At 38.6% G+C, this 27,869-nt stretch overlaps 1 protein-coding gene across 1 annotated transcript in view; it reads left to right on the forward strand.

Moving 5' to 3' along the window:
* Positions 1 to 27,869, forward strand: part of GABBR2 (gamma-aminobutyric acid type B receptor subunit 2) — a 456,178-nt gene that overhangs the window by 407,327 nt on the left and 20,982 nt on the right. Inside the window, exons 14-15 of the mRNA XM_059487462.1 lie at positions 9,262 to 9,372; positions 21,534 to 21,758. Coding sequence (XP_059343445.1) covers positions 9,262 to 9,372; positions 21,534 to 21,758 — 336 coding nt within the window. The remainder of the gene's footprint in view (positions 1 to 9,261; positions 9,373 to 21,533; positions 21,759 to 27,869) is intronic.

Raw genomic sequence — 27,869 nt, forward strand, 5'->3', positions numbered from 1 at the left:
TTCACATTTCTGTATTCATTTAGAATAGAGAAAAGAAAAACTGAGAGATTTTGTGGCACGTTTGGTTACATTTATGCACTTTGGTCTAACTTGACCTTGGGTGTTATGGTGGTATGAATCCTGGATATGTCTGTAGGGCAGCTATGACAGCTGAGCATACTCCATTCCACTCTTCAGATTCCAGGAAATGTGCTGGTACAATGGTCCAATGAAGACCAATAAGGCATGTTAAAGAAAGATAAAATATGTCAACAGTGAAACATGAGCTCAAGACATAGCATATCAAGGACTACATAAAGAGTTTACTGGGTCAAAATCTGTTAATAACATGAGAGCAACAAAATTTTGTTGTGCAGCCTTTCAATTTTGGTAGACAAAACATAGTAAGAACTAAAGGAACCTGATATATTTTAGACATCAGAACCAAAATTAGGGCTATTTTTTCTACAGTCAATACAATTGGCTGAGCAAGAGCTATATAAGTTTATTGTCACAGGATGTTTTTTTCTAAAAGAGATGTTTTATTTCAAACTGGAGTTGAAATATGAATATGAAAATCTATATTCTGTGTTTTACTGAAGATGAGACAGCTAGCAAGACAGTCTCATTTAACTGTAATGTCAATATAACTGGGTACTATTTATTCTCATTCCAGAGTCTTTCTTTAAAGCAGGATGGACGTTGATTTAAGATTCCAAGTGTAATTTTTGTTTACGCCTACATTTTTCGCTGCTGAAACAAGACTCTACCAAAGATAAAGGCATATTCGTACACCTTTAATCACCTGCCTTTACCTGTAAGCTTTGCTGGCATAATTATGTCTGTAAAAGTTGCAAAGATGTGTGGTTCATTCATTGGTTTCACTGCTCTAATTTAGGTTTGGTTATACTGGCCAGCATGAATCTTTGGAAGTAGTCCATCAAGAACACAGATTTACAAGCTAATTGCTGATGATATTCCCTAAGTTAAGCATTGAGATATGTTTCTCAGAAAATATTGAGTAGCCATAAGATTCATATACTTGTAATGAAAAAGGTAGTCTCAGTCAGTTTTCCCATGCAGAATTATTTGTGGTAGGAAAGTGCTAAAATATTCTCGTTGACCTTTGTTAATTAAAGAACATCTCTTTTGAATTCAGCATGACCTTTCTTATCAAAATGGAGTTAGGCTATATCAAAGAAGGTTATCAATTTTGAAAGGTCAAAACAAAATCACATCTTTTGAAGTAATCAAAACATTTCCGTTGACTTGACTTTTATTGACTTTTTCATCCACTCATTTTTTGCATGAAAATTGTATGTAAAAATGTTATATCTGAGAGATTACTAGTGTTGCAAGGTGGGAGAAAAAAATCAAAAACTTCAAAATTTTTATCAAAGACTAATGTTTTCATGTACTTCTGTACATTGAGATACACCTTATGTTTGACTGTCAACAAGAAACTGGGAGTTGATTGAAGAGAAAGCAGCTTTTGAGTTGGGGAAGTTGAATTACCTAATTTTAGCAGGATTTATGGAAAAGAATTAGATGTTTCTGCTTGAATCATCATGATGAAATTATGGCATATACATGCTAAACTAATCTTAGGATTTAAAAATTAAAGATTTTGCTCAAATTTTTGAAAACAAAGGAAATATTCCCCTTACTACAGCAGTTCCTCAATTTTGTCTTAGTGCAGTCATAAAAATAGGAGCAAAATCCTCCAATAGGTTGATGGACCATCACCTTATTGTTTTGGAGAATATAAAAAAATAAGTGAGGAAATTAAAATAATCCCTAATGTTGATAATTAATCTCTTTTTGTTTGCCCCAGCCCAGAAAATATTAATTGATCAGTGCCTGCCTAAGGTGGCAGTGGTCTCTGCTGATATTTGCCTCTGAAAATGTCATACAACCCTATTTTATGCTTCCCTATTCTCCCACACATGATATATATGTTTTTAAATCCTCTTAAGGAATGGATTTTTCACTTTCAAAATGAGCCAGTGTCCATTTGTTGTTGTTGTTGTTGTTGTCACTACAGTGCAAATAAGAATAGTGATAAATATTTTTAGAATCCATAAATCAAGGGAATTATAGCACTGGACAGAAAATATAAGACAATTGTAGAGGTGAGATTGCTGTCCTCCTTGACCCAAATATCTAGGCACAATTGAGGACCTGGTTTTTCTTATAGGAAGAAGCAACTGATGATAGATTCTGCTGGTTGTTGGGTGCAAGCCGGGCTACAGGAAAAGTGTAAATCCAGTTTCTCTGAGTGCCACATAATGGGCAGTAAGTCATATCCTTACTTACAACTCAAAGCCTACCCGCTAGGAAATTAATTACAAAAACAGCCTCCAATTGATTCCAGCTGGGGCCACCCAAACAGTTTGTCCCTGGCTGTCCTCTGTGGCTTCACTCCACTGCTCTCCTTTCTGCCTTTGCTGTCCTTCCCAAGAATGCTGTCAGTTTCCATTACCATAAGCAAGGAGGCACTGAATTGCTCCAGCCACCAAAAGGCGTGCCTGGCATGGCCTTCAGCATAGCAGGAAATCTGGCTAGGAAAGGAATAAAACTAGAAGGAACAACAAGTCTCGGTTGTGAACCACAATTGTGGGCAGCTTCACCGGAAAGGAGGGGACAATATTCATCTTGTGAAGCTGATACCAGGAATTGTACATTTCTGGAAGAATCTGTACAGTGCAGGAGGTCTGGGTAGTAGCAGAGTTCCTCATTCCCCTGACCTACTTCTCTTGTGTGTCTTGGCCCCCTGCCCTCCCCTCAAAGGAAACCACACGTTCTGCTGCCGAGTGCTTTATTGAGTCTTTGGAACACTTGTCCCTCTGTCTCCATGCACATACACAGAAAAATTTCATTACCCAGTCACTAGATATGCAACTGGGGCAACATTCTCTGAGGAAATAATACGATGTAAAATTTCTACTGAAGCGATGGCTGAGTGCAGAATGGGAAGACTTAGTCACAGTTGTTTGAAACTCTCCACGATTCAAGACAATTTTGCCTTTTCCCTTTTATTTCCTAGGCTTTGATTGTTTGCAAGCATCACAGAGGTTTCTTGACTCAGTCTAAACTATTTTTTGCATTTTATGTTAATGCAAATACATGAAACTGCTTGGATTAGGAGATGATATTAATAAAAATAGCAAGAAATCTCTGGGAACCTTTTGCCTCTCAGAAAAACAGTTTCATTTAAACAAAAATGAACCACCACAACAGGGAAATAAAACTCATTAAGTAAAGTGATGTTATAAATAATGCCGATGGGGGATTTTCTCTGCAAATAAATGTATGGACAAATTCATGATACAAGAGTTTATAAATAGCTCTTCTGGCATTTTATCATCTTTAAATCAGACTAATTTACAGTATGTATGCTGACTGATTTATGGAATTATTTGTACAAGAGGTAGATGGGGACCTTAAAAGAAGTTTTCTTTTAAATATATTGCAGGATGATATCACTATGTCTGTATTATCAAACCTTGGTTTTTTGGGATAATAGGAATTACAGTGGTTATCTCTAATACATTTGGGGGAGGAGAGGAGGTTTCCTGTCTTTCTTCAATCCCATTCACTTGGAAATTTAGGAGTGGATTCTGTACATGTAACAAGCTGAGGGGTGTAAAATAGCAACATCAATATCCTTGAAGCCCCCAAACATATCAGTGCACTTTCCTTGGCTTACATGGTAGGTACATTTTTTTTCTTTAGAAAACCAAATTGAGAAACGGACTAGATAGAAAAAGGAGATATTCATATTGGTATTCCAGCAAGTGTCATTTTGTTGTGCCATGATTTCAAGCTAACCATTCCTGAATTACTATCTCAAACTAAAATACCACTTGAAATGAAGATTTTTTTAGGAGTTACAATATAAACATATATATTGCTATATTGAGTTGTGGGAATAGTTTGATTTGGAAGTATTTGTGAAACTAGACAATGCCTAAAGTCCAGTCCATTGACTCAGGTGGGGTGGTGAACGGGATTTCAGTATAACAAGAAAATGAATGAAGGAAAAAATACCCTTTAATCTCACTGGATAACCTAAAGAAATCCTTTAGTTCATGTCAAAGAGGCAAGGGGTATGTATTCAGATCTGTATAAGAAAGCTTGTGTCCTGAAACACTGCATACCTCATCTTTCAATCATTAGAATATTACAGAAATGTCCAAACTTCTCAATTGACATTGGAGGGAAATTAAATTGGTCGCTGGACTAGAAGAATTCAGTGATAGTTTTGTGCTTTGCTGAGATACTCTGTGATGTAAGATGGGATCCATAATATACCCAAACCTAAGCTCAGGTATCAAAAAAGACAAACAAGGTTGCCTATTATTCTAGGTTGTCTACCAAATTTTTAATTGGAAGACATTCCCAATAGCTACCCTAGCTTAGTATTGCCATTCCTATTTTGCATTAATGGAAAGTATGACTGCACAAAGGAAAAAAATACATGAAACAAAGGGACCTATTTCTTGGAAAATCTCTTCTTCATATCACTGTTCACATCAGCTGTTTTACTCTAAAAATACCTACAAATTATTAAGTAATCAAAAAGTTGACAGTGTCTGATCCTTCTCTTTTCATCAGTAATTAAGAGCCTGGCTCTCAATTTCACACTGCATACTCAAACTGTTTGAATCCTTTTATGAAGCACCTTTACAGAATTCAGAGCTTAAACCAACTATAATTATCCTTGGGAGGAAAGAAAAAAAAATTGAAATTAAGAAGTAAGAATGATCTTCTAATTTAGCAAAGTCTGAGTTTTAAGACAAGCAATCACATGTGAGCTCCATATGACTGCTAAAAGTGCCAAATTAAAGATGCCAGAGATATCTAATTCACACTGCAAACTAGCTGTAGTACACAGTCATTCTGCCAGTTCAATTGAAGCCATTTAAAGGGAAGATAAAACAGAGTAGGATGGTATGTGAAGGCCATTTAAACAGTGTGACAGAAGACTATGATCCTGCGTTTTCCTGTACTGTGGGAAACACACAGTTTCTTTTAAACATAGTAAACAGAAGCTGCAACTATTTACCTTACATTCCATACCCACCTTTGGAAAAGGGACTGAGGTCTAATGCTGTGCCTTTCTCACTGGTGAGAGTGCAGCTGCAGAAGTGGCCCAGAGCCACCCTGGGCTCTGCTGCCGTGTCCTGAGGCAGCTGCTGAGGCTGACCCTGCCGAGCTCGGTCACAGCAGCACCACGGCTCTGCAAACAGAATCTCTGCTCCACTGGCCAAGGGACCTGGTGAGGAGATCGTGTAGAAAAGCTGTCAAGGACTTTTGGATACTGTGTGCTAGCCCAGTCTGTTCTTCACAGATATTTGCTGGATAAATTGCCCCAGGGAGCATAGATCCTTCCTCCTTTTAAAACCTTTGTGAAGCTACAAAAAAGGAACAGCAATAAAGACACAAAATAAGTCTAAGATAAATTAGTCATCATACAAATATCTGCCTTTTCCAGAGAGATTTTGGCTAGTATAATAACCACTAAGAAACTGCACTTATAGATTTAAAAATTAATAAAAAAATCTGATTAAAATAATCAGATTTCCCTGATAGTTTTAAGCTTTACTTCTCACTCTGCCAGTTCCCACTTGGATATCACTCATCTGTTATGACAAGGACCTGCCAGCCCTCCCAGAAGACTGAAGAGCAAAGAAAATGAAAAAGCAACGGAACTACAGAATTGACTAATAGTAGCTTAAACACACTCACACACTCAGGGGATATCAGCATTCTGTGGGTAATCTGTTTGCTGGTTTGGGTTGCTTTCTGGACCTAGCAGATCTCATGTAAAACAGGCATTTTACTGGTGATGATACACAACTCTTGCATGAAGTGAACAGATTAAACTATTTATGTTCAACTGCTGAAAGCACTCCAGAAATTGATGTCAATGTCAGAAACCTTATTAGGTTTCAGAAGAGGTAGGAAAGCTTCAGCCTAATCACAAGATAGGAGGTCTTCAGGCTTTTGAGAATGACATCTGAAGGGCATTGAGATTGTTTTCTATAAAAGGAAAGGGCAAATTTCCAGTACATATATAATCACTGGTAGCATTTATGTTGTCATCCTCTCTAAAGCAATAACAAAGTGCACAAATGGTGGATGATTAGAGAGGTCAGTCAAGTGCCCCATTCAGCTGTAATTGTAGAGTTTTCAAAAATTCTTTTGACATCAGAAAATATCATATGTTTTTTTAACCCTGCTTTTTACTATGATTAGTTAATTCATGCAAAATCAGTGAAGAAACAGAATGGCAAATTAAAAGCAGTAGAACACAAATGTCATTTTGCAGTAGTGGTAAGTAATCAGCAAAATCCGTTCACTTTAAAATTGCTGCTACCTGCCAACATTTAACCCCACATGCACGGGACCTCAGCAAATCTTTGTTTAAAAAATTTTACCACCTTGCAGGTCTCAAAAGTCTTTTGAAAGAAGTGCTGCCCCATGTACACTTTTGCTGCAATCAATATTCTCTCTTTCCCTGGTCTACCTAGAGCACTTCACAAGATTTTCCTATCTCACAAAGAAAACCTGAACACACTGTTTTACTTAATTAACATCGATTTTGAGCTATCATGCCTCATAAAATCTGACAATCTTTCTACTAAGGAAAGAATGCTTACTCTCTAATAGTATTTGAAAATAAATTATGCTTTCCACTTCATCATTTTTGTGCCTAGATCTTAAAAGAGAAGTTTTGAGTAATAAATGGACATATACTTTCCAGTTTTCAATTAAATTTTAATTAGAGAATATACAAATTGTATAAAAATATATAAACATATAATCTGCCACAAACCAAATAGTAGTTCTCATTTCATTAATATTACCCAAAACAGGGAATTATTCCAATTACTTATAGTTACTTAAAAGTGGAGGAATCCTTCTGTCCAGGTGTGATTAGAGTTTTTAATCCAGGAACAAGGAGAACAAACCACATGACATCATCCATCCCACCAGGTGAAAGTCCTCATTATTTATAAACTTTCTTGCTTCAGAAAAGTGGGAAACTGAAATAGAAGAAATACCTGGCAGGAGGGACATGGAACTGGGAAAGCAAAGTCCTCTGCTGACTCACCAGTTTGAATGAAAAAAAAAAAAACAGTGTGATGATGAAAACCTTAAATTTTATGCCACTGCTGTAATTCCAGACTATAAGAGATGGAGCTTCTGGCAGGTTAGAAAAATTTCTCTGTAGTACAGTCCTGCTGACACATCAGTAACACATTCAGAGCTCAGTGTGAATGATTTGTCCTGTGAAGTTTATTACATAATAGAAAAAAATGATGATAAATGTATTAGGTTGCAACTTTGACATGAAAATGTGCTTTCAGTGCACCTAAATTTCAGCATTGGGCTTTTGTCATTGATCAGGGAGAATGAGGTAGTTCAACTGATCCCCAGACAAACATTTGTAGCTTCTTAAATGTTGTGATGACACTTAATGTTCGCAGTCATTTCAGTTCTTCAGCTAATGGCTGTTTGCCTGCCATCAACAACCATTAGGATGGAGTCATAAGCTCTTTGAGAGACTTAATATTGCTGCATTTTTTTTTGTCTTATTTTATTTTAGGACACCTTTTTTTTCCAAGAGTTGTATTTTTCCATTTAGGGTTTCTACAGAAGTTAAGGGTAGGAAAAGGTTTTAAATGTTAATGTCTTGCCTACTAGAGGCTTTGCAAAGAAAATTGTGAATAGTTTCACTGCGCAGTGCATCATAGCACAATTTTGTTTGGGTTTTCTCACTTTTTTTACAGTGCATGAAGTCAGGGGAAATGTCTCACATACAAAAACACCAGTGGAAGAAAGTGAACTGAAGATTTTTGCTGTGACCAGTGAAATACACAGCAGAAGTCATACCTCATCAGAAGAAGCAAAAATAACCTTTAGGAAATTATTCAGAGCTCCTCAAAGTTTTTCCATGTACAATTCTACTTTTCAGTTAGTGAAAACATTATTTTTCCTTATATAATAGTCATTAATTATACTTCTGCATGAGACATTTTACATGTGTTATTCACAAAAAAGAAAATTGTAAACCCCACTGGGACAACCAGGTACAGAAAGCTACATATTACATATGGGTTGATCTTAGTTTGGCTGAAGCTCAAATCCATTCTTTCAAGTAGAAAAGAAAAAAGTAGCTTTCAGTGTTTCAGCATTTTCTGTAAACACAGCGGACTGTAGGTACATGCATCTCACAACAGGAGTGCTCTGCAGTATGTAACTAAAACAAGTTCTCTTTGAATCACATACAAGATCCTTGTGTTCTTTAACAAGGTACAGCATTAAAAAGCAGTCTAGCAGTTTGACCAGACCCCAATATCTATTCTAATTGCATACAGCACAGTAGCCAGGAACCCTTTTCTCTGTGTGTCAGCTGTTCTTTCCCCTGTGCATTAAAAAAACAAAGTGAGAAGGTCAAGGGGTGGTTCTTGCAGATTTCTCTTTGTTATTGCTTCTCCTTCATACAAACACTTCTGATAGTCTCCAGGTCCTCTTGATTCTGCAATATTATACAATCTCCTTTTCAAAATAAATTGAAAACTGCAAAGCTTCATTTTTCAATATTTCATTTTGCACGGGCAATCACTGGCTCTGAAAGACGTTTTATTGGGGGTTTTTTGTTTGTTTTGTTGTGGGGATTTTTTTATTGTTTTGGGTTTGGGGTTTTTTTTTTTGGTTGTTGTTTTGGTTGTTTTTTGGGGTTTTTTGTGATGATTTATGATCTCTCCGAAGCTAGTGCTACAGTTCAGATAGCTTTTGATTAGCTCATGGTTATCAATGAAAAAGCACCTGAAACACAGCAATGTTTCATGTGTTGTTTATCAGCCGTTTGCCAGTGACACAAGGACTGCAGGTGAATAGAAAAAGACATTTGAATACATTATTTTTCATCCCTGTGCTTTCAAGCTCTTTGTCTTATAGAAAAAGTAGATGTCCTAAAGCCGATAAATATGACTGACACTGTTAAATATAGAGTGACTTCAGATATTTTCTTTCAGGTTTGCAGTAGATGTGACCCCCCCAGGTAGTAGCTATCTGGCAGCTGTTTCCTCAGATCCTTGCTTTTCACTGTATTTCTCTGCAGGTTCATGGGTCTGCTGTCACCACAAGTTACTCTTAAATTGTCCCCTCTGTATCCTACACATCCTCAATCTCCTGAAATAGAGCTAAGTACCACTGAGGTGTGAAGCAAAGGAAATCTGAGTACAAATATTTCACCTTTTGTTTTTGCAGCCGGACCCTGCGGGCAGAGACATCTCCATCCGACCAATCCTGGAGCACTGCGAAAACACCCACATGACCATTTGGCTTGGGATTGTCTATGCCTACAAAGGGCTGCTGATGGTAAGCACAGCTTCTTCTGCACAGCACTTCAAGCTGCTATTTGCTGATAGGCATGAACTGAATTATATCTGCTTTCATGATGGCTGGGAGTGAGTGAAAACTGCTTTGAGTACAAGTTCTATAATCAGATCTGTTCTAGTGGTCGTTAGACAGTAATCTGTGGATATATGCATGTATAAAATAAATAAGACATCAGTAGCATTTAATCAGAATATTGTGGCTATACCACATCCTTAGAAATCCAGTACTGAAAAGATGGGTCTATAAATGAGACAACTTTGTAAATAAAGAAGTCAAATCATCCAAATTCCTGAAGGTTCTCCAAAAAAGTTGTCCAAGATGTTTGCCTCTTATTTGCTAATGTATTTTAGGAATAGTCATGAGATGAAAGATTAATCTGGGGCCTGAATCAAAATAAACCTTTTGTCACTGAGGCCCATCTCCATAAAAAAATTTAATGACTAGAAAAGACTTCAGGAACCAGGGACCCTGAGGCTTAATGGTTGATAAAAAAAACCAAACCAAACTCTATAGGTGACCATTAGTGATTAAAAGCTCCTGAGCCTGATGGTTTTGAAAACATCTGATATGGACAGCACTGACCAGCAGAACACCCATCTAGAGTTGAGCCCCATCTGGATCCTAAGCCTGACAGACATTAGGCTACACTGCCTGAAGGGGTCAATCTGCTCTGTGCATTTGGAGCATGCTGGTTCATTAGGACACTGGGAAAAGATTGGATCAGCTGCTTCCACTTGGCATGGTTGGTGCTGCTGCCCAGAGGGGGCTGCTGGTGCCTGGTTCCCTCTCCCCTGTGAATGACCGCTCTGATGAGCCCTGCTGCTTTTCATGCTGTTCTTTTCAGGCTGAAAAGTCTTTAAATATCCAATATGAGGTTCAGCAGGGAGGGAGGAGAAGTTTTGTTTCTGTAAATTCTAAACAGTTGTTTTGTGGTCAGACCACTCTGCTGGGGTGAGCCTTCATGCAAGGAGGCACCAGCATCAAGTGTCTCCAGGTGAGAGCTCTGATCCTCGAGCCACTAGCCAAAAGGAAACCTTCTCAGCTTCCTTTAAAGAAAAATAATTTTTTTTAAAAAGGCAACTTTAGGTATAGATGCCTCCTTTTCAGAGAATGTCCAAGATGGAAATAAAGAGCTAGGACATATGTAATCTCTCAAAAAGGATCAGGAATTAGGAGAGATTCCACACCTCAGCATGTCTTACTGGTTGGTCAGCTCAGAGTGGCCTCAGCATGTAGCACAGCATCAAGGAATATACATTCTCTGGCAACTTTCTTCGAGCTTTCAAGCTTGAGTGGTGTTATTAGAATCAGTCAAACTGCTTGGATTCTTAGTAGTCCTTTGCCCTAGATTGTTTTGTCAGCACATCTGTTAAACTATTTTCTACAAGATACGTGACTCTTTAAATCCGTAAATGCCATTTGCAAACTTATTTTGCAAATGCCATTGCATTATTAGACAATAATATGTGCATATATGTGCATACATGCATACATAAAATACTCAATTCACTATTGAATTTCTTGGCTTGTGGTATATCTGTAATATTCAGCTTAAGTGCTACTAATATCTCATTTATTTTACATATGCCATTACTCACTAATTTCAGACACACAGTGTTTCATAACCACCAATGAAATACACACTTTTTATTACTCCAGTGCCCTCTTAACACACAAATTGCTACATATTAAAAAGGAACATACTCATCTGAATCATTTAAATAATTGCTATGATGAGTGAATGAGTGATATGAGGACAACAGAACTGATGCATTTTATCTCATCACTAAAGACATTCTGTACACCACACATACTTTGCCTTCAGAACAAAAAAACAGAACCTCTCCTCTTACTGTTTATGAAGATTTAGCTAATACAAAAGTCTTTGGTTTTTAATAATAAAACATATCTAATTTAACATGCTATATACTAAAGAGCTAGTATTGCTAATTACAGCACAATGCCAAGGTGAAATTGCTTTACTTAGGCCAAAATTATTTACTCTGACCTCTTGCCTCAAAATGGGAATATAAAAAATAGGATTAACCTAAAAAAGTTCCTTTCTTTTTTTGTCTTGAAGTAAAAGCAATACTGTCCATTCTGATGTCTTAAATGCACTGATGCAGTGAATTAATCACTCAGGGTAGGGCAGAGCAGAGAAGGGCAGGAAAGGGCAGGGAAAGCAAGGAATGGCAAAATAAGGGAAGGCATTATTTAACAGCATACACTGGTTCCCTCTTCATTAAAGTTAGCAAACTCTAAAAGTGAGTCACAATTCTTCAACAGCCCCTGAAGGGATGTGTGGAAATGCTTACTCTGCATGAAGGCTTCTCAGTTATTAGATTTAGATTCCTCAGGTGACTAGAGAATAACAGGAATATTGCCATCCTAAATTTTGCCTTTACCATTTTATTAATCTTCTTAATAACCAGTGTATTAGTCTTCTCCAGCTCCTCCATACCTAGAGGATTCTCTGTTTTCTCCCATCTCAAGCTCAGCTTCGAAAAGGCTGCATACAAGTTCGAGGTCTGTCTATGTGTACGTGTTGACCATCACAGAACTACAGAATCAATTAGGCTGAAAGTGCTTCTGAGATCAAGTCCAACCTGTGCCTGAACTCCAGCATGTCAACGAGTCAGTTGCAGTATTCCGATTTTTGATGAGGCAGACATAGTTGAAAAGCACTTTTCTTACATATACTCCAAAGGATAACAGAAAACACACCACCTTAAACTTGCTGGTGGTGCATTATTGGGGAGTGCACTAACATCTTTCCGAGGGGTATGAGTTACTTGTCTCATTCAGCCAGAACAATTCCAGACTGGTCTCCTAGAATGCTTTCCTTATTAATCACACACACATTAGTCTTGTCTACTGTTTAATTCCTCTCTTCCTGATAAAGCTTGGTGTTAACATTAGACTCAAGGTGTACATATGTTGGATGTTTATTGTGTCCCTGACATCTTATTACAGGTACCTGTTATTCAGCTACTAAGAATCAGGCTTTTGAAGCAAAACTATATTTTGAGCTTGACTGTTGCTGTCTGTATGAAATCCTATTTTCTCCCTGTGTTAATTGAGGGGGTTTTAAGCTGTAACTAATAATAGTGACCACTTCTCATACACTGTTTTTAATGTGTTGTCCTCAGCTAACCTTGCCAAGAATGAAAATATCAGTATTTCATGACTGAGATAGGAAAAAATAATGCATATTCATCATGGGACTTGATAAATGTCACTAAGAATAAGAAATTTATTTTCTTCTAACTGTTCATATTCCAACATTTCACTATAGTTGATATACTGTTCAACACAATTCTGTAATTGATTTAGAAGCCAAAGAAAATATTAATTCAACTAAAATAGATCCTTGGGATGATGTTCAATCTTAATTTAAAGTCTGAAAGAATCCTCTGCTTCCTAAGGCTCTCCAATTGCTGAGCTAAATTTCTCTTACTTCCAATCCTTGAATTTGGGTGGGTCATGCATATATGTTATCCCTCTTGCTCTAAAATGACCTATGTACTTATTTCTAGGTAAATTTCCTTATATTCAGCCATATTTCTATGATTTCTCTAAAAACTTTCTGTGCATTGTCTAACATTCTTACCCTCTGCATCTTCTGCATCATTTTCAGCCATGTTATTATCTCCTTCAAGTCAATGTACATATCTGGGACAGCTTAAGTTGGAATTTTTTAAAAAACTATCTTCTTTTTTTTAATAGCTTCTCATTAATAGTTATATGTTGAGATCCATCACATAGATTTCAGTTTAAATTTGTTGTATTGATTTTGTAGCATTCTGTATTTAAATAATGATACTGTGCAGTATTAAGACAAACACTACTGGGAAATCCACGTACCCTGCATGAATGTAATTACCTTTATTCAGTCTTGCAAACTCATTTAAAAAAATAATAGCAATTTGAATTATATTGCTATCCCCTTTTTTTTCCCCACTTATTGGCTGAGTTCATGTGTCAGCCATTTCATTAATTTGCTTAGGATAGAAATTACGGTAATAGCTCTGTAATCACTGGGGGTGTTCCACTTTGTCTTTTCCCATATGGCCTCTTTGTATCTTAAGTGGAGCTTTGCCAGAATTCCAATAAATATCAACAATTATGCCCAGCAGTCCAGACAACTCCTAAATCAATCCTTAAAAATTACTGCATGTAAGTTACAGGATCTCTGTGATTACAACACCTTGTCTTGACAGAGTTTTCAAGAGCTCTCTCTTACTGCTGGAATAAGCTGCACTTCACTGTTCTGGCAAGATGTGAATGGACTCTTCCATCTCTATGTAAATGTAGGACAAAACCCCTTGTTAAGCTTATCTTATCATGCATCATTGCTATTGAATCTGTCATTTCCCAAGGAATGAACCTCTATTACGATTCATTTTCCTCCACTTCTCCATTTTTGTAAATCCTTATGAATTCTGTAAATGCTGCTAGCCATTCATTTGCTACTATACATTTAACTTACCTTTCCACTATCTCTATTTTAGATCTTAGATTCATAATCATTATTATGAATTTCCTCTTTAAAACTTTTGTTACATTCTGCCCAGTCTTTGGCCAATTTTATTGCTTGTTTGCTTTACATTCCACAACAACCAAAACAATTTTTAAGGTAAGAATAGCTTTTTTACACATGTGCAGCTTTGGACATATCCTTTAAAGCGCATACACAAACATCTTTCCATTGCTCTTTACAAATATACCTGATGCTCCCCCTTATCCCTCTCCAAAGGCTTCCTTTGCTTTCTTGGCTAATACATAAACAGTACTTTTCCATTTTTTTCATGTACTTGGAAGTAGATTTTCAAAAAAAGGAGTTAGGTACCATGGTTTAGAGCTTGGGTTCCAGTCAGTGCCCTGCAGCCCAGTCTTCAGTCAGCACTTGGTGTTCTTGCCTCAGCAGGCAGGAGGAGAAGCAGACTGGGACAGGAACCAGTTCACAAATATCCAGCAGAAAACTCAGTCACTGACAGCATTTAGGTACCTACAGGTGGTACTGAGGGATGGTCTGGCTGTCCTTGCTGGATGTTGGATGTAGCTTCTCACTGCTGCTCCAGGTGCTTAAGCCCTCTGTGTGTGTTGAGCCCAGGAGCTGGGTATGAACAGTACAGCTGTGGTGTGCAACACATGCTCCTCCTTTTATTTTTTTACTCTTATTTTATATTTACTCAATGAAAGCTGGATGTAAAGAATTTATTTTTTTGTCACTAAGGAAAGCGAAGCAGTGGAGCAGCTCACCCAGACAGTTTGATCAGCCTTTGTCCTCAAAAATTTCTACAACCAGATTGGATAAAAGTATGAACACCCTGGACTGAACTTACATCTGAGCCTGCTTTTTGAGCAGGAGGTTTCACTAAATAATTTCGTCAAGTCTGCCCCAATATTCTTATGAAATTATACCAACCATATTATTAATTAATTACTTATAAAATTAATGCATTGTATGTGTAGAAAAATTGAATAGTTTTCAGATTATGTTAAAATTCCCCATTGCTTTCTGATAGTACCTCTGATTTTTAACACGAATATTTGCATTCTTTTAAATTCCCTTCATGATCAAAAAGAGAACTCAGAAGAAGGACCTACCTCCTTATCAATTAACTTGCATGATTCTAACTCATATATATGGTGGGATCCATCTGTCTCATCTTACAGTAATTAGAGAGGAAGATAGTTAAGCTTTGTGGTGGGGGAAAGTAGTTTATAGTAGTACCAGATATTTATTATTTCTTCAATAAAACACAGACACTATTTTAGTATCTAAAGCCACATTTCCATATGGTTTTGTTGGATAATTTTTTCCCTAATATGACCATAAGGAAATATATTCAAATATATTTTTGAAATGTTGCAGATAGTGCAGTATTCCCTTACACGTCTCTTGGCATCAGTTTTTGTATAGCAGAAATGGATTTAAACTGTAGCACACACTGGCTTTTAGCAGAGGTGCTTCACCTCTTTACAGAGCTGTGATTGTGGTAATCTTATGCCAGAGACAATAGAAAGCTATTCCAAATGGAGCTTTGCTAATGACCAGTTGTGTATTTGTTTCAATTGAGTTACTATAATGGTTTCATGACTAAGCAGAATTTTCATGGAAAAAAACTCAAATGTACTCTGAATGCAAAGAGGGGGAAATATTTTATTGACCTGTTGATTTGGGAGGGTGGAGTACAAAGTGAAACCTGGATGCCTGTTAGTATACATAGTTTTGTGCAGCTGCTTTTCTATCTTGCACTGGGAATAAAGGGTTTTGCCAAGACCTTTAAAGAGAAAGTCCTTCAGCTGAGTGGTTGAATATGCATATCTTGCAATTAAAATCAATATTTAGCTCTTGTCCTAATGCTCAATAGAAATATTAAGCTTCCCTTTAGTTATGTCTACCCAGAGCAGCTCTGTGAAAATTAACTAAATACACCGCTGACTCATGGCAGACAGGGGAGTGAGCAATGGTTTAACATCAGATTGTACTGACAGTGAAGGTAAGAGACCTACAAAGGATTAGTTTGTCTTTCAGTTTTCTAACCTTACCTATTGTACATGTAATAAAAAAAAAAAGTCACTTTTCTATGCATATTCCTGAAAGCTGCTCAGTATTTTGTACTGCACAATTCTGCGGTGAAAACATGAAAACCAAAATTCCTTTTTTTTTTAATTGAAAAATATCTGCAGCCATTTCACTGAAATAAAAATGTGCCTATGCCTGTGATGATCTGGATTTAATGAAACAACCTGAATAGAAAAACACACAAGTCAAGGTTCACAGTTACTTCAGGCTGAAAGGTCTTTACAGGTCAGAGTCCAGGACTGCCTTGGTTTAAGGGGGCCAGGGGGGGAAATCTTACAGTAATCTAGCTAGAAGAAACAAAACCAAAGCAAACAAAAATCTCCAGATGTAAAATCTTTGGAGAAAAGGCTTGCTTTTATTCTTTTATGTGGCACACAGCAGGGCTACAATCCCCAAGTGAACAGGGGCTGTGCTACTACAACACAGCAATCAGCTGCAAAGCTGCAGCCTAGTCCAGTATATAATCTTCCCAAAACCATATCCCCTAGTTACTGGCAAGCATGACTTCTTACAAGACTGGAGATTTTTCCTCTGGTATTTCTCTGCTCTTGTCATATATCTTTAGTGTCATTTTCTCTATCTTTCGTGTCATTTTCTCTATCTTTCTTTCCTAATACTGTTCATGACCTAAGCTGGCATGACTTTGAAATGAAACATTTAAAAAATGGTTTTTAAGGGTAGTACAGGGAAATGGAGGTGAATAAATAATTTCTTTCCTGTCATGTGACAGTCTGTGCAATCCAATAGCAAATTAGGCACTTGGTTGCATCAATATATGTTGTGGATCCAATTGTTACTGTGTTTAGCAGTAATTCTCATGAACAAGATTTAAAACTAACTAGCTGGTAGAGTTCTAAAAAACAGTGTTAAGTGTTTTCCAATACTTCAGTTACAAACACTTTTATTATATTCCCAGGTATCAAAATTTGGTCAGTACAACATTTTTTAAAATTAGAGTTTGCCTGTTGAATCTAAACACGAGTATAATATTCTCCATAGGCCTGTTACACCTCTAACATTTTAACACAGATTTCTTTTAATCTGTCTTTAATCACAGTGATGATACAATCCTGTTGTCTTCAGATACTGTTTTCCCCAAATTTATACAGTGGTTTTCTCACTGTTGACTTTGCCACTGTAGCCTTTTTAGGTGCACTGACAACACAGCCTAAACCTACCATACCAACATCTGCAAAGGCAATACTTTAAATCAGTGTCAAATGGAAGCTGCCTACCCTCAAACAGAAGATGGAACAAACCAATCCTCCCTGTACAGCTGCCCATATCTTCTGAGAAAATACAAACCAACATCTTATGGCACTTTCTATATCAAGAAGATGTGTGTAGTAGACCACCAAAATTGAAGAAGGCTTTAAGTTCATGAATAACAGTGTAGGCAGCCCTTCATATCTCCATTCTCAGTGTCATTGGCTGAGATCCAAAAAGGACTAAAATTAGGCCATTAGGCTTGACAGTAGGCTGAGGTGTCCTTAAATTTTAGGTGACAGCTTCCTATAGGGTAATGTGTATCCCTGAGTTATTCAAACTCCTTTGGAGATGCGTGGGGTCCATCAGCAGCCTCGGGATGGGATTTGTAACTGGTGTAAAGCAGTGGGGACAGATGTGTCCTCCACCCCTCTGAATCCAGCACTAGAGCACTGCTAGGAGCTGCCTGCCTCCATCCCAATGTGTATTTATGCACGCCTTCCCTAAAGACTGTTTAATCAAAATTCTCAGCAGAGATCAGAACTAACATCCCATGCAAGTGCCCAATTAATTAAGACAGTCACTCTCTCATTACGTAAAATCCAGCGGCTCTGAAGGAAGTTTGAGAGCTCCCTCTGAAGCCAGACTCTGCTCTGGGGTTAGGGAGCACATCTCAGGCAAAATTTGGAATTGTGCTGTGTTCTCCAAACATGAAGCTACACTATGGTCATCACCAGCATCATTGTCTTGAATGAAGATGGCTGTTGATGTATTTTGCCAGCAGACAGTCTTGAGAAGCCTTTACCAGCTTGAGCCCTCTAGGAGCAATAGGAGGAGAGACAGCTGCATTGAAAATTCCATCAGGCAGCCTAAAAATATCAAATAGTCCTTAAATTCCACAGCAGCCTCAAGAATTAGGTCCCCCCCAGGCATAATTTGAAATGAAGTTTTGTTATCTGGGAAGATTAATGTTTAAAGTTTAAGTACCAGGAGTAAAGAGGAGCTGAACTAGGCACTATGAGTCTGTGTCTTTAACTGTAGCTCCCAAGTCTCATATTCCAAAGTTGTCAAGGGATCACAGAAACCTGGACCTTTCACTAGCAATGTCTGCATCCCATTCCTCAGCCAAGCCATTTTACAGGATTTTACCAAGGGATTTACAGGATTTCTACAGTCATAAAACTGCATCTTTCATGTGTGCATATTGTCTGAGCCTTGGGAAGGGGTAAAATAGAAAGGGCAGGCGAAGGAAGAGCAAAGCATGAAGTTCCCTCAGGAAGGCTGTATCTCAGAGGAAAAATCTACCAGCCCCACAGAGCCCTGCAGGCATCTGTGCCCAGCAAACAAAGAGCACCTCTGCAACCAGCACTGCCCTGGCAGCAGGATGCAGAAAACTCTCAGCTTTTATCCATGTTTGAGTCTCAAAGATGAGCTGTGACTTCTAGAAAAGGAGATTTCTCTTCCTGAGGCAAGCATTTTACCCAAAATGCTAATAAAAATTAAAAACAATGCTCCCAGATTTATAATGCCTCATTCTGAGGAAACTCACTTGCTGCAAGAGCCTCTTCCTTTCTTTAGTGGTTGTATAAATACACATGTATCTTCCTTTTGCCCAAAAGACATTTAACCATTTTCCATGCTGTTCTCAATTATAAATGAGAATGGGCTAAACCATAACCCCCCACAACACTCTTCAAACAATCTTTTTTCCATTATAATTGATCTTTTAGATCATTTTATAACCACCTCAGCTGTAAATTCATCCCCATTATTTGTAATAAGTGCTGGCCTCACGTAAGTGTGTTGGCTGTTTTCCCAGAATAATCCTTTTGGAATGGAATCTGTTCATACTGGGAGAAGTGGAGGAGAGGGAGGGATGACCTACAACCCTAAAAATCTTATTAATGATTAACCCTAGCATGAGAAGACAGAAATGTTCTCCATAGTTAATCAGGATCTCATCTCTTTAAAAATGTGATGTAGAAATACAGACAAGGATTCCTTCTACCCCTCAAAACAGCTCAGCCCAGACCAGCCTGTTTGTCAGTTCAGGGCTGGCAAAATGTAGATTTGCAGCAGAACTGAGTAGTGCAGCACCAAGAGTGCAGGGAGTGGAGAACAAGCAACCCCTGAGGTGGTGAGGTTTGGGGGGAACAGGTTTGTGCCCTGACAAAAGGTGCCACTACAGTATGTCCCCCCATGCACCCAGGCGAATACAGTGACAATTTGCTTCCTCAGAGCCTGGAAAGGAGTCTGTACATTCCTGCTCTGCCTGTGCACAGTGCCAGACCCAACAGCAAAGGAGTGCTGCCTGCATCCTTCCCTATTGGAGAGATTACCTTGTTTACCAGAGGGGCTTAGAAATGTATCAGAGGATGAGCTCTTGCTCTGGCACGAAGCTTGATAAGGGTCTCACTCATCTCAGTTGCCCTGCCTGAATGGCTGAGATCCCTTGCTGACCCAGGTAGCTGTACACAGACCCCTTAAGAGCATCCCCTTCCCATGCTCTGCCTGCAGCAGCCCCTGCTGTTCTTCCTGCAATTCTTAGGGAAGGCCAGTGGCAATGTATCTTGATAGGGACTGCAGCAGTGACTGCAAAGGGGGGCAGCAAATGGTTCTACATCCCTTGCCTGGACTGGGAAGCCCCTGCAGCCTGCCACACTCCATGGGCTGAGAGTAGATGCCTAATGTGCAAAAGCCTCCCAGCCAGCTCTGCTCCTGCACACGTGGCAGGGTGACGTGTGCTGTCGGCAAGAGTATGAGATAAACCAGCAGAGAAGCTCAGGGAGGACAGGGCTGGGAGCTCAGCAGCAGGTCCTGGTTGGAAGTGCCTGGATGGTAGGTGGCTGCAGCCTGAGGGAGTGCAAAGTAGCGGAGTGGTTGGCTTTGTTGCCATTGTTATTTGAGATTAAAACTAGGCAAATAATCAAGGAAACTTACATTACCAGTGTCCTGGTGTTACTACTTGGGTTGAAACCCAAGTTTGTAGAGCAAACATCAATCTACCATTTCTCTAATCTCTTTTGCTTGTCTGGCAACCAAATACTGTTCTTGCAATCCAGGTTATTTGCCATAGGAAAAAAAAAAAAAAAAAACAAACAGAAGAATAGAAGGTAAACTATACTAGACAACTGCAATTAATCCCCCAAATGGCAACACCATTGACCTTCAATTTCCTGGACTGTACATAAATTTGAAGTTGTGTAAAAGAGAAAAAAGAGAATGTTATCTCTATGACATGGCAATGGACAAATGTGTCGGTCTGGGAGGAAGGCTGCTAAGGTCAATGGGAATGCACCATTGTTCTTTCTCCTTCTTGTCTGTCCCTGTACTGTGATCAGAAAAAAAGCCTGAAAACATAGAAACCATGTCCTGGACCTTAGTGATAGTTCCTCTCTCTGTCCTTACCTTCCATGCAATACCATCTGCTGTCTGTCATGCTTCCCAAGGCACCCTACACCCCTATGGGGCTGCGCCGAGACCGTAGGCTGGGTTACCTTCTTACAACATCTTCAGTTCGTTTTGGCTTTTACTGCATTGCCAGAACTCCTCTGAGGAATGCAAGAGGAAGAAAATAATTGTCTGCAGCAGTTCATGTTGCAGAAAAATCTAATTAAATTTCAAGGGATGGAAATGGCTCCCTTCCACTAAAGGCTTTCCCCTGCTGAATTGCAAAAGCGTATTGCAAATAACAAAGGGGCTAAAACTTAAAAATACACCAAAGGAAAAAAGCAAACAAAAAATTGCCACAAGAACATTTTATGCCAGAAATCATTAGACAACTGCAATTGAAAGGCCATTACCAACTCCCACTATAATAAAAGACATTATAATTGTAATTTGAACAACTCGGGTGACACTTTCCACATGGTATACTTATCCCTCATGGGACACATCTTGGCACTGCTGCTTATTAATGTAGGTGATAATCATGTAATGAATAGCTAGATTGATAAGGGTATATTGAGAACAGTTCCTAAAAATAGCTAAAAAACAATGCACATTATATCTTTACTGGAATCCTTGAAAAGAAACAGGAAGGACAGTCTTTAAAAACTATTTAAAATATAAAGATAACCATAGCATTTAGAAAAATTTGTTCCAATCAGAAATAATTTTAAGTTTCACATTTTTCTTCTTAGAGCAGGAATCTGTCCTAGTGAGCAAAACAAATCACACAGGTAATTAGATATTGAGGGAAAGGTGGGTGTATACCTCTGAGTTGTAATATCTCCTATATTTGTCAAGTTGGAAAACATACCTGTTTCAAATCAGTGCTTTTTCTGGATGACAGCAAATCCTCTTAAAACTATCATCATTTTTCCTTCTTTTACCATTCCAGTTATTTGGGTGTTTCCTCGCCTGGGAGACACGAAATGTCAGCATTCCTGCTTTGAATGACAGCAAGTACATCGGAATGAGTGTGTACAACGTGGGGATAATGTGCATTATCGGTGCTGCTGTTTCATTCCTCACTCGGGACCAGCCCAATGTGCAGTTCTGCATCGTTGCTTTAGTCATCATATTCTGCAGCACCATCACTCTCTGCCTTGTGTTTGTACCTAAGGTAGGTGAATTTGTTTTGCATAGATCCAGATATTTTTCCTGCTATTTTGTAATTATGCTGTAATATGTAGGTATTTATCGCCTTTTCAATAGCAGGGGTTGTGTATGAATTCTTAACCAAGCCCATCCATAAATGCTTCTCTCCAGACCCTGAAGGAAAAACAAAGCTTCATGACATTTTGGAGAAAGTGTGAATACATGAGCTAATAATACCTATATTTTTACTGAAATTGTGCCTGAAGAAACAAAAAAAGTTGTTTTCTGTAGTTTCAGTAGAATAGCCTCCATTTCCAATTTTCAGAAAATTTTTGGAAAGGGTGGAGATGTAAGTGGAGATTCAGGGGAGACAGGTCTTGTCTTCTCTGCCATGCTTCTTCTTTTCCCTCTTCTTTTTGGTGACCAGTTATAGGTACCAAAGGAATGGCATAAAGCTGTCTCTGGGGAGTTATAGGTTGGAAAGGTTCTTCCCTATAACTCTGGGGAGTTATAGGTTGGATATTAGGAAAAGGTTCTTCCAAGAGGGTGATTTGGAACTGGAAAGGAATATCCAGGGAAGTGGTAACAGCATCAGCCTGACATAGTGCAAGAAGCGTTTGAACAATGTTCTTGGGCAGTTGGTGTGATCCTTGGGGTGCTCCTGTGCAGGGCCAGGAGCAGCACTTCAGTGATCCCAGTGGGTCCCTTCCCAGGATATTCTAAGATTCTTACATACCCTTAACAAGATAATCAAGATCTCTGTTTCTATACCTACAAAAATAGTAAAATCTTAACATTCACTCGCATGATAAGAGATCGATTGTGTTAAAACCTCTAAGTATTCATTTATGGTGGTACAATAGGCTTTGTCAGTACCTCAGAGGAAAACTGTATGTATGCTGCAAATGCTGACTCTGAAGTTATATTTATTAGTGGGTATATTAAAGGATTAAGTGAGGCACAGACTGGGAGACACATGCTTTCATTTCCTTTTGCTCTTCTGAGCTTTGAGGACAGACTCATTGTGCCTTGTTGGAAGAATCGAGAAGATACCTACAAAGGGCTGGAACTTGATCAGTTCCCTTGCTGAGTTAAGCTTTAGACATGAATATGACAGATCTTGGATGAAGGGAAAACTGGTTTTTACGTAAGCTTACTTAGCAAAGCCTAAAGTACTAGGCAATGCATTCCATGTTATGAAGTAAAATGTTCAATTGTATTCATTTTAAGTGGCTTGTGTAAACATAGCTTATTACCCCAAATTAAATACATATGAAGTTGGACATCTGTAAAATTTGCAAGGCAAAATGTAGGTCTTTTTGCCTCTACAATCTGTTTTTGGATTTTTCAAGTGAGTCTTTATAAGAGGCTCTTTATTGGACCACATTCAATCAATGTATTGAACAAATTGTAGTCAGTAGATTCTGGTGCTAAGTGGCATCCCATCTACTGGGCAGCCAAGAACTGTGTGTGCAAAAGAAGCAAGAAAAACAAGCTAATAAACTGATCTCAAAGTGCAACCACTGAAAGAAATTAAAGGTGCAGACTAGAGATAGAAGCTGATTTGTGATCTGCAAAAAACAGCAAAGTAATTCATTCTCCAGGATTGACTAAACAGGATGTTTTGCAAGTTTTGCAATTCACTTCTCAAATATTAAAAAGCCATACAGACATGTATAGTCATATTTTTGTTCTGTATCTTAGGGAAGAATCACAGCTTTGTTCTAAATTGAGGGAACATTCACAAACATTACAATAGAGTGTACTGTGAAACATAACAAGATTTAAGTGGGTAAGCCATATGAAAATGCATATTAAAACTCTTATGCCAAAAATACCTCCAAAGAATGTCAGAACTCTCTTCAAAGAGAATTATTAATGCTGTCCATGCCCTTTGCCCCATTGCTTTCATGCTCCTTTGCCCATCCTTCTCTTGTCACAGGCTGTGAAATTACTTTTCTGATTTCTTTTTTAACCCCTTCCTCTGATCTTCTTTTAAACCCCAATTACCCCACCCTCACTTTTCATCTTTTCTTTTTTACTCAAAATGCAAAAATGAACCATAGCCCCCTGGCATGAAGTCCCTAACCTTTTTCCATCTCTTTTCAGGTTTCCAAATGCTTAGCTATTTAGCAATAAAATTCATCACTGGCTAAGGTACAAAAAAAGATGTTGAAGCAGGGGCTGGAATGCAGCACTTCCAATGCCCATGGGAGTGTTTTCACAGCTGGAGAGTTCTAGCACTCATATATATTGTTCTGCATCTCCTCTGGTCGTGCTGTGCCACAGCTGGCAAGCACTCTCCCCTCAGCCTGCTCAGGCTGCACAATGACTCCTCTGAACACCACAGATTATATCCAACACTACCTAGTTTGTACATCCAGGTAAGATGTTAGTGTGAGACAGGCACCAAATCTCTCCCCTCAAGCAATTCTGTTGTAAATTAGTACAATCTTGGCAACTCAGGTATATTTCTGGTGAATCCTAAAGCCTCATCAAGCACAGGGGATGATAATGAAGACCTGTAAGATGGCACTTTCTCATTGTTAAACTGACCAGACAGATGCAGGCAGTAATGTGGTTCTGAGCCAGGTGAGTGCCACTACTTCTCTGCTGTACTAAGTACATTCCTTTTAACTAATCTTCAGCAGTCTCCTGGGTCAACAGTGCTGAAATTCAATTTTACCCCACAACCCTTTTAAGTACACAACTACTCAACAATGTAGACACACTAAGGAATGAAACATGACATTTTCTCTTCCTTCTTGTCAGCTCTACTAATCTTATTTACTTATAACATGGCAATTACTATCCTTCTCTAGTTAAATGTCCACTTCGTCCATTGCCATTGTATTCAGTACCAAGTGCCTCAGAAAAAAACACGAGGAAAATCCCATAGAAAAGTAAGAGATATCAGAGGAAAAAATGCTCATTACCCTCTCCATTTCATGGTACAAGTGTTGATAACATTATACTGCATTGTACTTACATTAACTGTACACATTCTTGTTATCCAGCCAAAAGCTTTCCAAACCTTTTTAAAACTACTACAGATTTATGCATTCAAGGGTATCTTGTAGAAGTTATCTGCAGAATTCAAACATCTGTTATGTATATTTTTCCTGTCAGAAATTGACTGCAATGTCTAATTATCTTTTTAAGGACCAAGATGTCTATAGTACTTTTCAACATACTCCTCACTTCCTTAAAAGAAAAAATCCTAATATGCATTCTCTATTCATGAAGTAATTGTCACAGGCTTATTCATGTTTATGATGCTTCCATGTCCTTCCATTTTTCTACTCCATCCATTTTGAGACAGAACAATGGGCTCACTTGTAGTTGCCCCGCAAGTGCATATCATTTCTGGCTGCAATGGCACTAACACATTAATTCTGATCCAGTTGCCTGTAGAGCAGCAAGGCAAAATCAGTTCTAGGGATTAAAACATCCCTTTTCTGTGTTGGTAGCATTTTATGCCTATTTGCAATTGGCTCTGTGGATATCCAGTGTTGACCCTTTGTGAAAACTGAAACTGCACAGATATAAGATAGCAAGATAAAAGTTCCACTGACTGTATGGTAGGAAAAAAAAAATAAAGCTCATCTAACCTCATTCTTTTGTACAGCATGAGCCAACAATGTTGCCCATGAACTTTTTAATCTAGTCCAGGAATTCACTAGATGTGAATCAATTCATTAAAACATGCCCCTGTTGCAAAACGCCCAATTTTTATCTATAAACTCTCAGGTGAAGATGATTCAATGGCAATACTTCTATCTTTATTCAGTTTGAACTTAGACCACATCAAACTGCGGAACTTTTATCTTGTAACACTTCTGCCTGCTGCTTTAAGAAGCTTTGTAATTACCATTCTTCACATTTAACTTCATTTTCATGTAGTTTTTGGTCTAGGACTTAGACAGTCATTACAACCATCCTAATTTGAAACAAAGAATTATGAGAGTGAAGACACTTCCCTCTGGGAGGGCTCAGCTACAGCAAAATAGCCAGGCCTTAAGCAGTTGGGCATTGGTTACTTCCAGATAAATAATTCCCACTCCTCTGAGTATCTCTACCAGCATTTGAGCACATTCATAATAAGAAAAGTTGCTTCTGATCTTTAAGTGAAAATTTTGGGTTCTCAGCTCGTGTCTCCCTCCCTTTCACTGCAGGTCATTGAGAAGAGTCTGGCTCCATCCTCTTTACTCTCTTCCATCATATATTGAATACACATGAATAATGTCATACCCCTGCAATGTCTTTCATCTCAGGGCTAAATAATCAGTCTCTATTTGTATCATAAGGGTTGGGACCTTCTTTAGCATCTCTGTGGCCCTTCTCTGGACTTTCTTTGCCATACCTAACTCTCTCTTGTTCTGAGCAGCACAAATCTGGACACAACACCCCAGGTGTGTGTTGGAGAATTTTGCTCAGACATGGCTTATAGAGTTTTGTTCAGACATGCCATAATCATATACAGCTGATTGAAAAGTAAAAGGCAGCTGTAAGCAACAAATTCTCAAGCCTGTTCCTGTAAACAACAAAATTCTCAGGCACGTTTCTGTAAACAGCAGAGTTCTCAGATTGTTTTTTAATAACAAGTAAATACCTTGTCCTTGGATAGTATGGGAAAGCAGAGTGACAAACATGGAGGCCTTGAGAACTGTTCATAACAGGATGAGAAAAACAAGTCTTGGTCTCAATAACAAACCACAGGTATTGAAAACAAGAGGAGGGGTTGGTGTGTAATCTGTAGCCAATGATGAGCTCGAGTTTTGCAATGTGTATGAACTTAATTAACACGGTTATAAAATGTGCATGTTGGATCAATAAATCGGAGTTCGATGCTGATCAAAGGATGGGTCGTCTCCCTTTGCCTCGTCAGGTGTGCTCTTGCCCAGGCTGAGTAGAAAGGAAGGATCACCTCCGTTGGCCCAGGATACTGCTGGCTCATGTTCCACCACAATTCCCATTGCCTTACTGGAAAGGTACTTTCCAGTCAAACAGACCTTGTGCTCTTTGGGTAGGTGCTTGAGGTTTATTTCTCCTCAAGGGCAGGACTTAGTACTTCCCTTTGCCTAGCTTTAGGAGATCCTTGTTGGCTCCAGACTGAGGAGAAGCATTAGTGACTGGCTACCACAATCCTCTGAGCCTGTCAGTTCAGCCCAATTTACATCCACTTCAGTGGTTCCTTGCCCAGTCACTTTATCAGTTTAACTTTGAGGATGCTCTGGGAGACAGTGTTAAATCTTTGCTTAAGTCAAGAAAAATAACTCTCTGCCCTCATCTACCAGCCCAGACATCTCACTGAAGACAGCTATAAATCAGGTTGTTCAGGGAGGATTTCTCTTTCATAAATCAACAACGAATGCTTCTAATCACATTCTTGCTCTTAATATGTTTGGAAATGGTCCCCAGAGGATTTACTGCAGCATCCCCCCCAGACTGAGGTGAAGGTAGCAAGGAGGCATTTCCCGAAATTCTTCTGTCATATCTCCTGAACTCAGCTGTGACATTTCCTTTCTCCTAATCCTCAAAAACTGCTCAAAATCAGCATCATCTTCCAAAAGTAACTGAGAGTGGTCTCATGATGACATGGACCAGTTCCCTTAATCCTCAGGCATACAACTTGTCAAGTTGGCTGAACTTGATGTATTTAATTACTTTAGAGGTCTGGAATTTTTGAAGGCAAGTTTTACTAGTAAAGACTAAGGTTAAGAAGACACAGAGCACCTTAGCTTTCTCCATCTGCTTTAACACCTGAAAAATAAAATGTATTATCTGCAAGCATCATCCCAATCTGCAGCCTTGGTCTGTAAATACATGCCAGGGACCACACTCTTCAGAGCCTGAGAAGTCAGATCTCTGTTGATCAGAAGTTAGGGCCTTACTTCATGCCACTGGAGCTGCAGAGCAGTTCCATGCTCTCAAGAATAAGAGGAATCAATTCCAAAATGCAGCTAGACCACAAAATCTGGCTGGGCTGTGCATGCAAAATGATTGCCCGTTCTCTCTTTTTAGACAACTCAACACCTTTGGATTTATGACTCCATGCCTATTCTCTCAGGGCAGGGAGCCCCTTCAGCTTTGTCTGTATACAAATATATATGTATGCTGCTTGGCAAGTAACATA

This window comes from Ammospiza nelsoni, chromosome 1 (genome assembly GCF_027579445.1).
Source record: "Ammospiza nelsoni isolate bAmmNel1 chromosome 1, bAmmNel1.pri, whole genome shotgun sequence".
Classification (NCBI taxonomy): Eukaryota; Metazoa; Chordata; class Aves; order Passeriformes; family Passerellidae; genus Ammospiza; species Ammospiza nelsoni.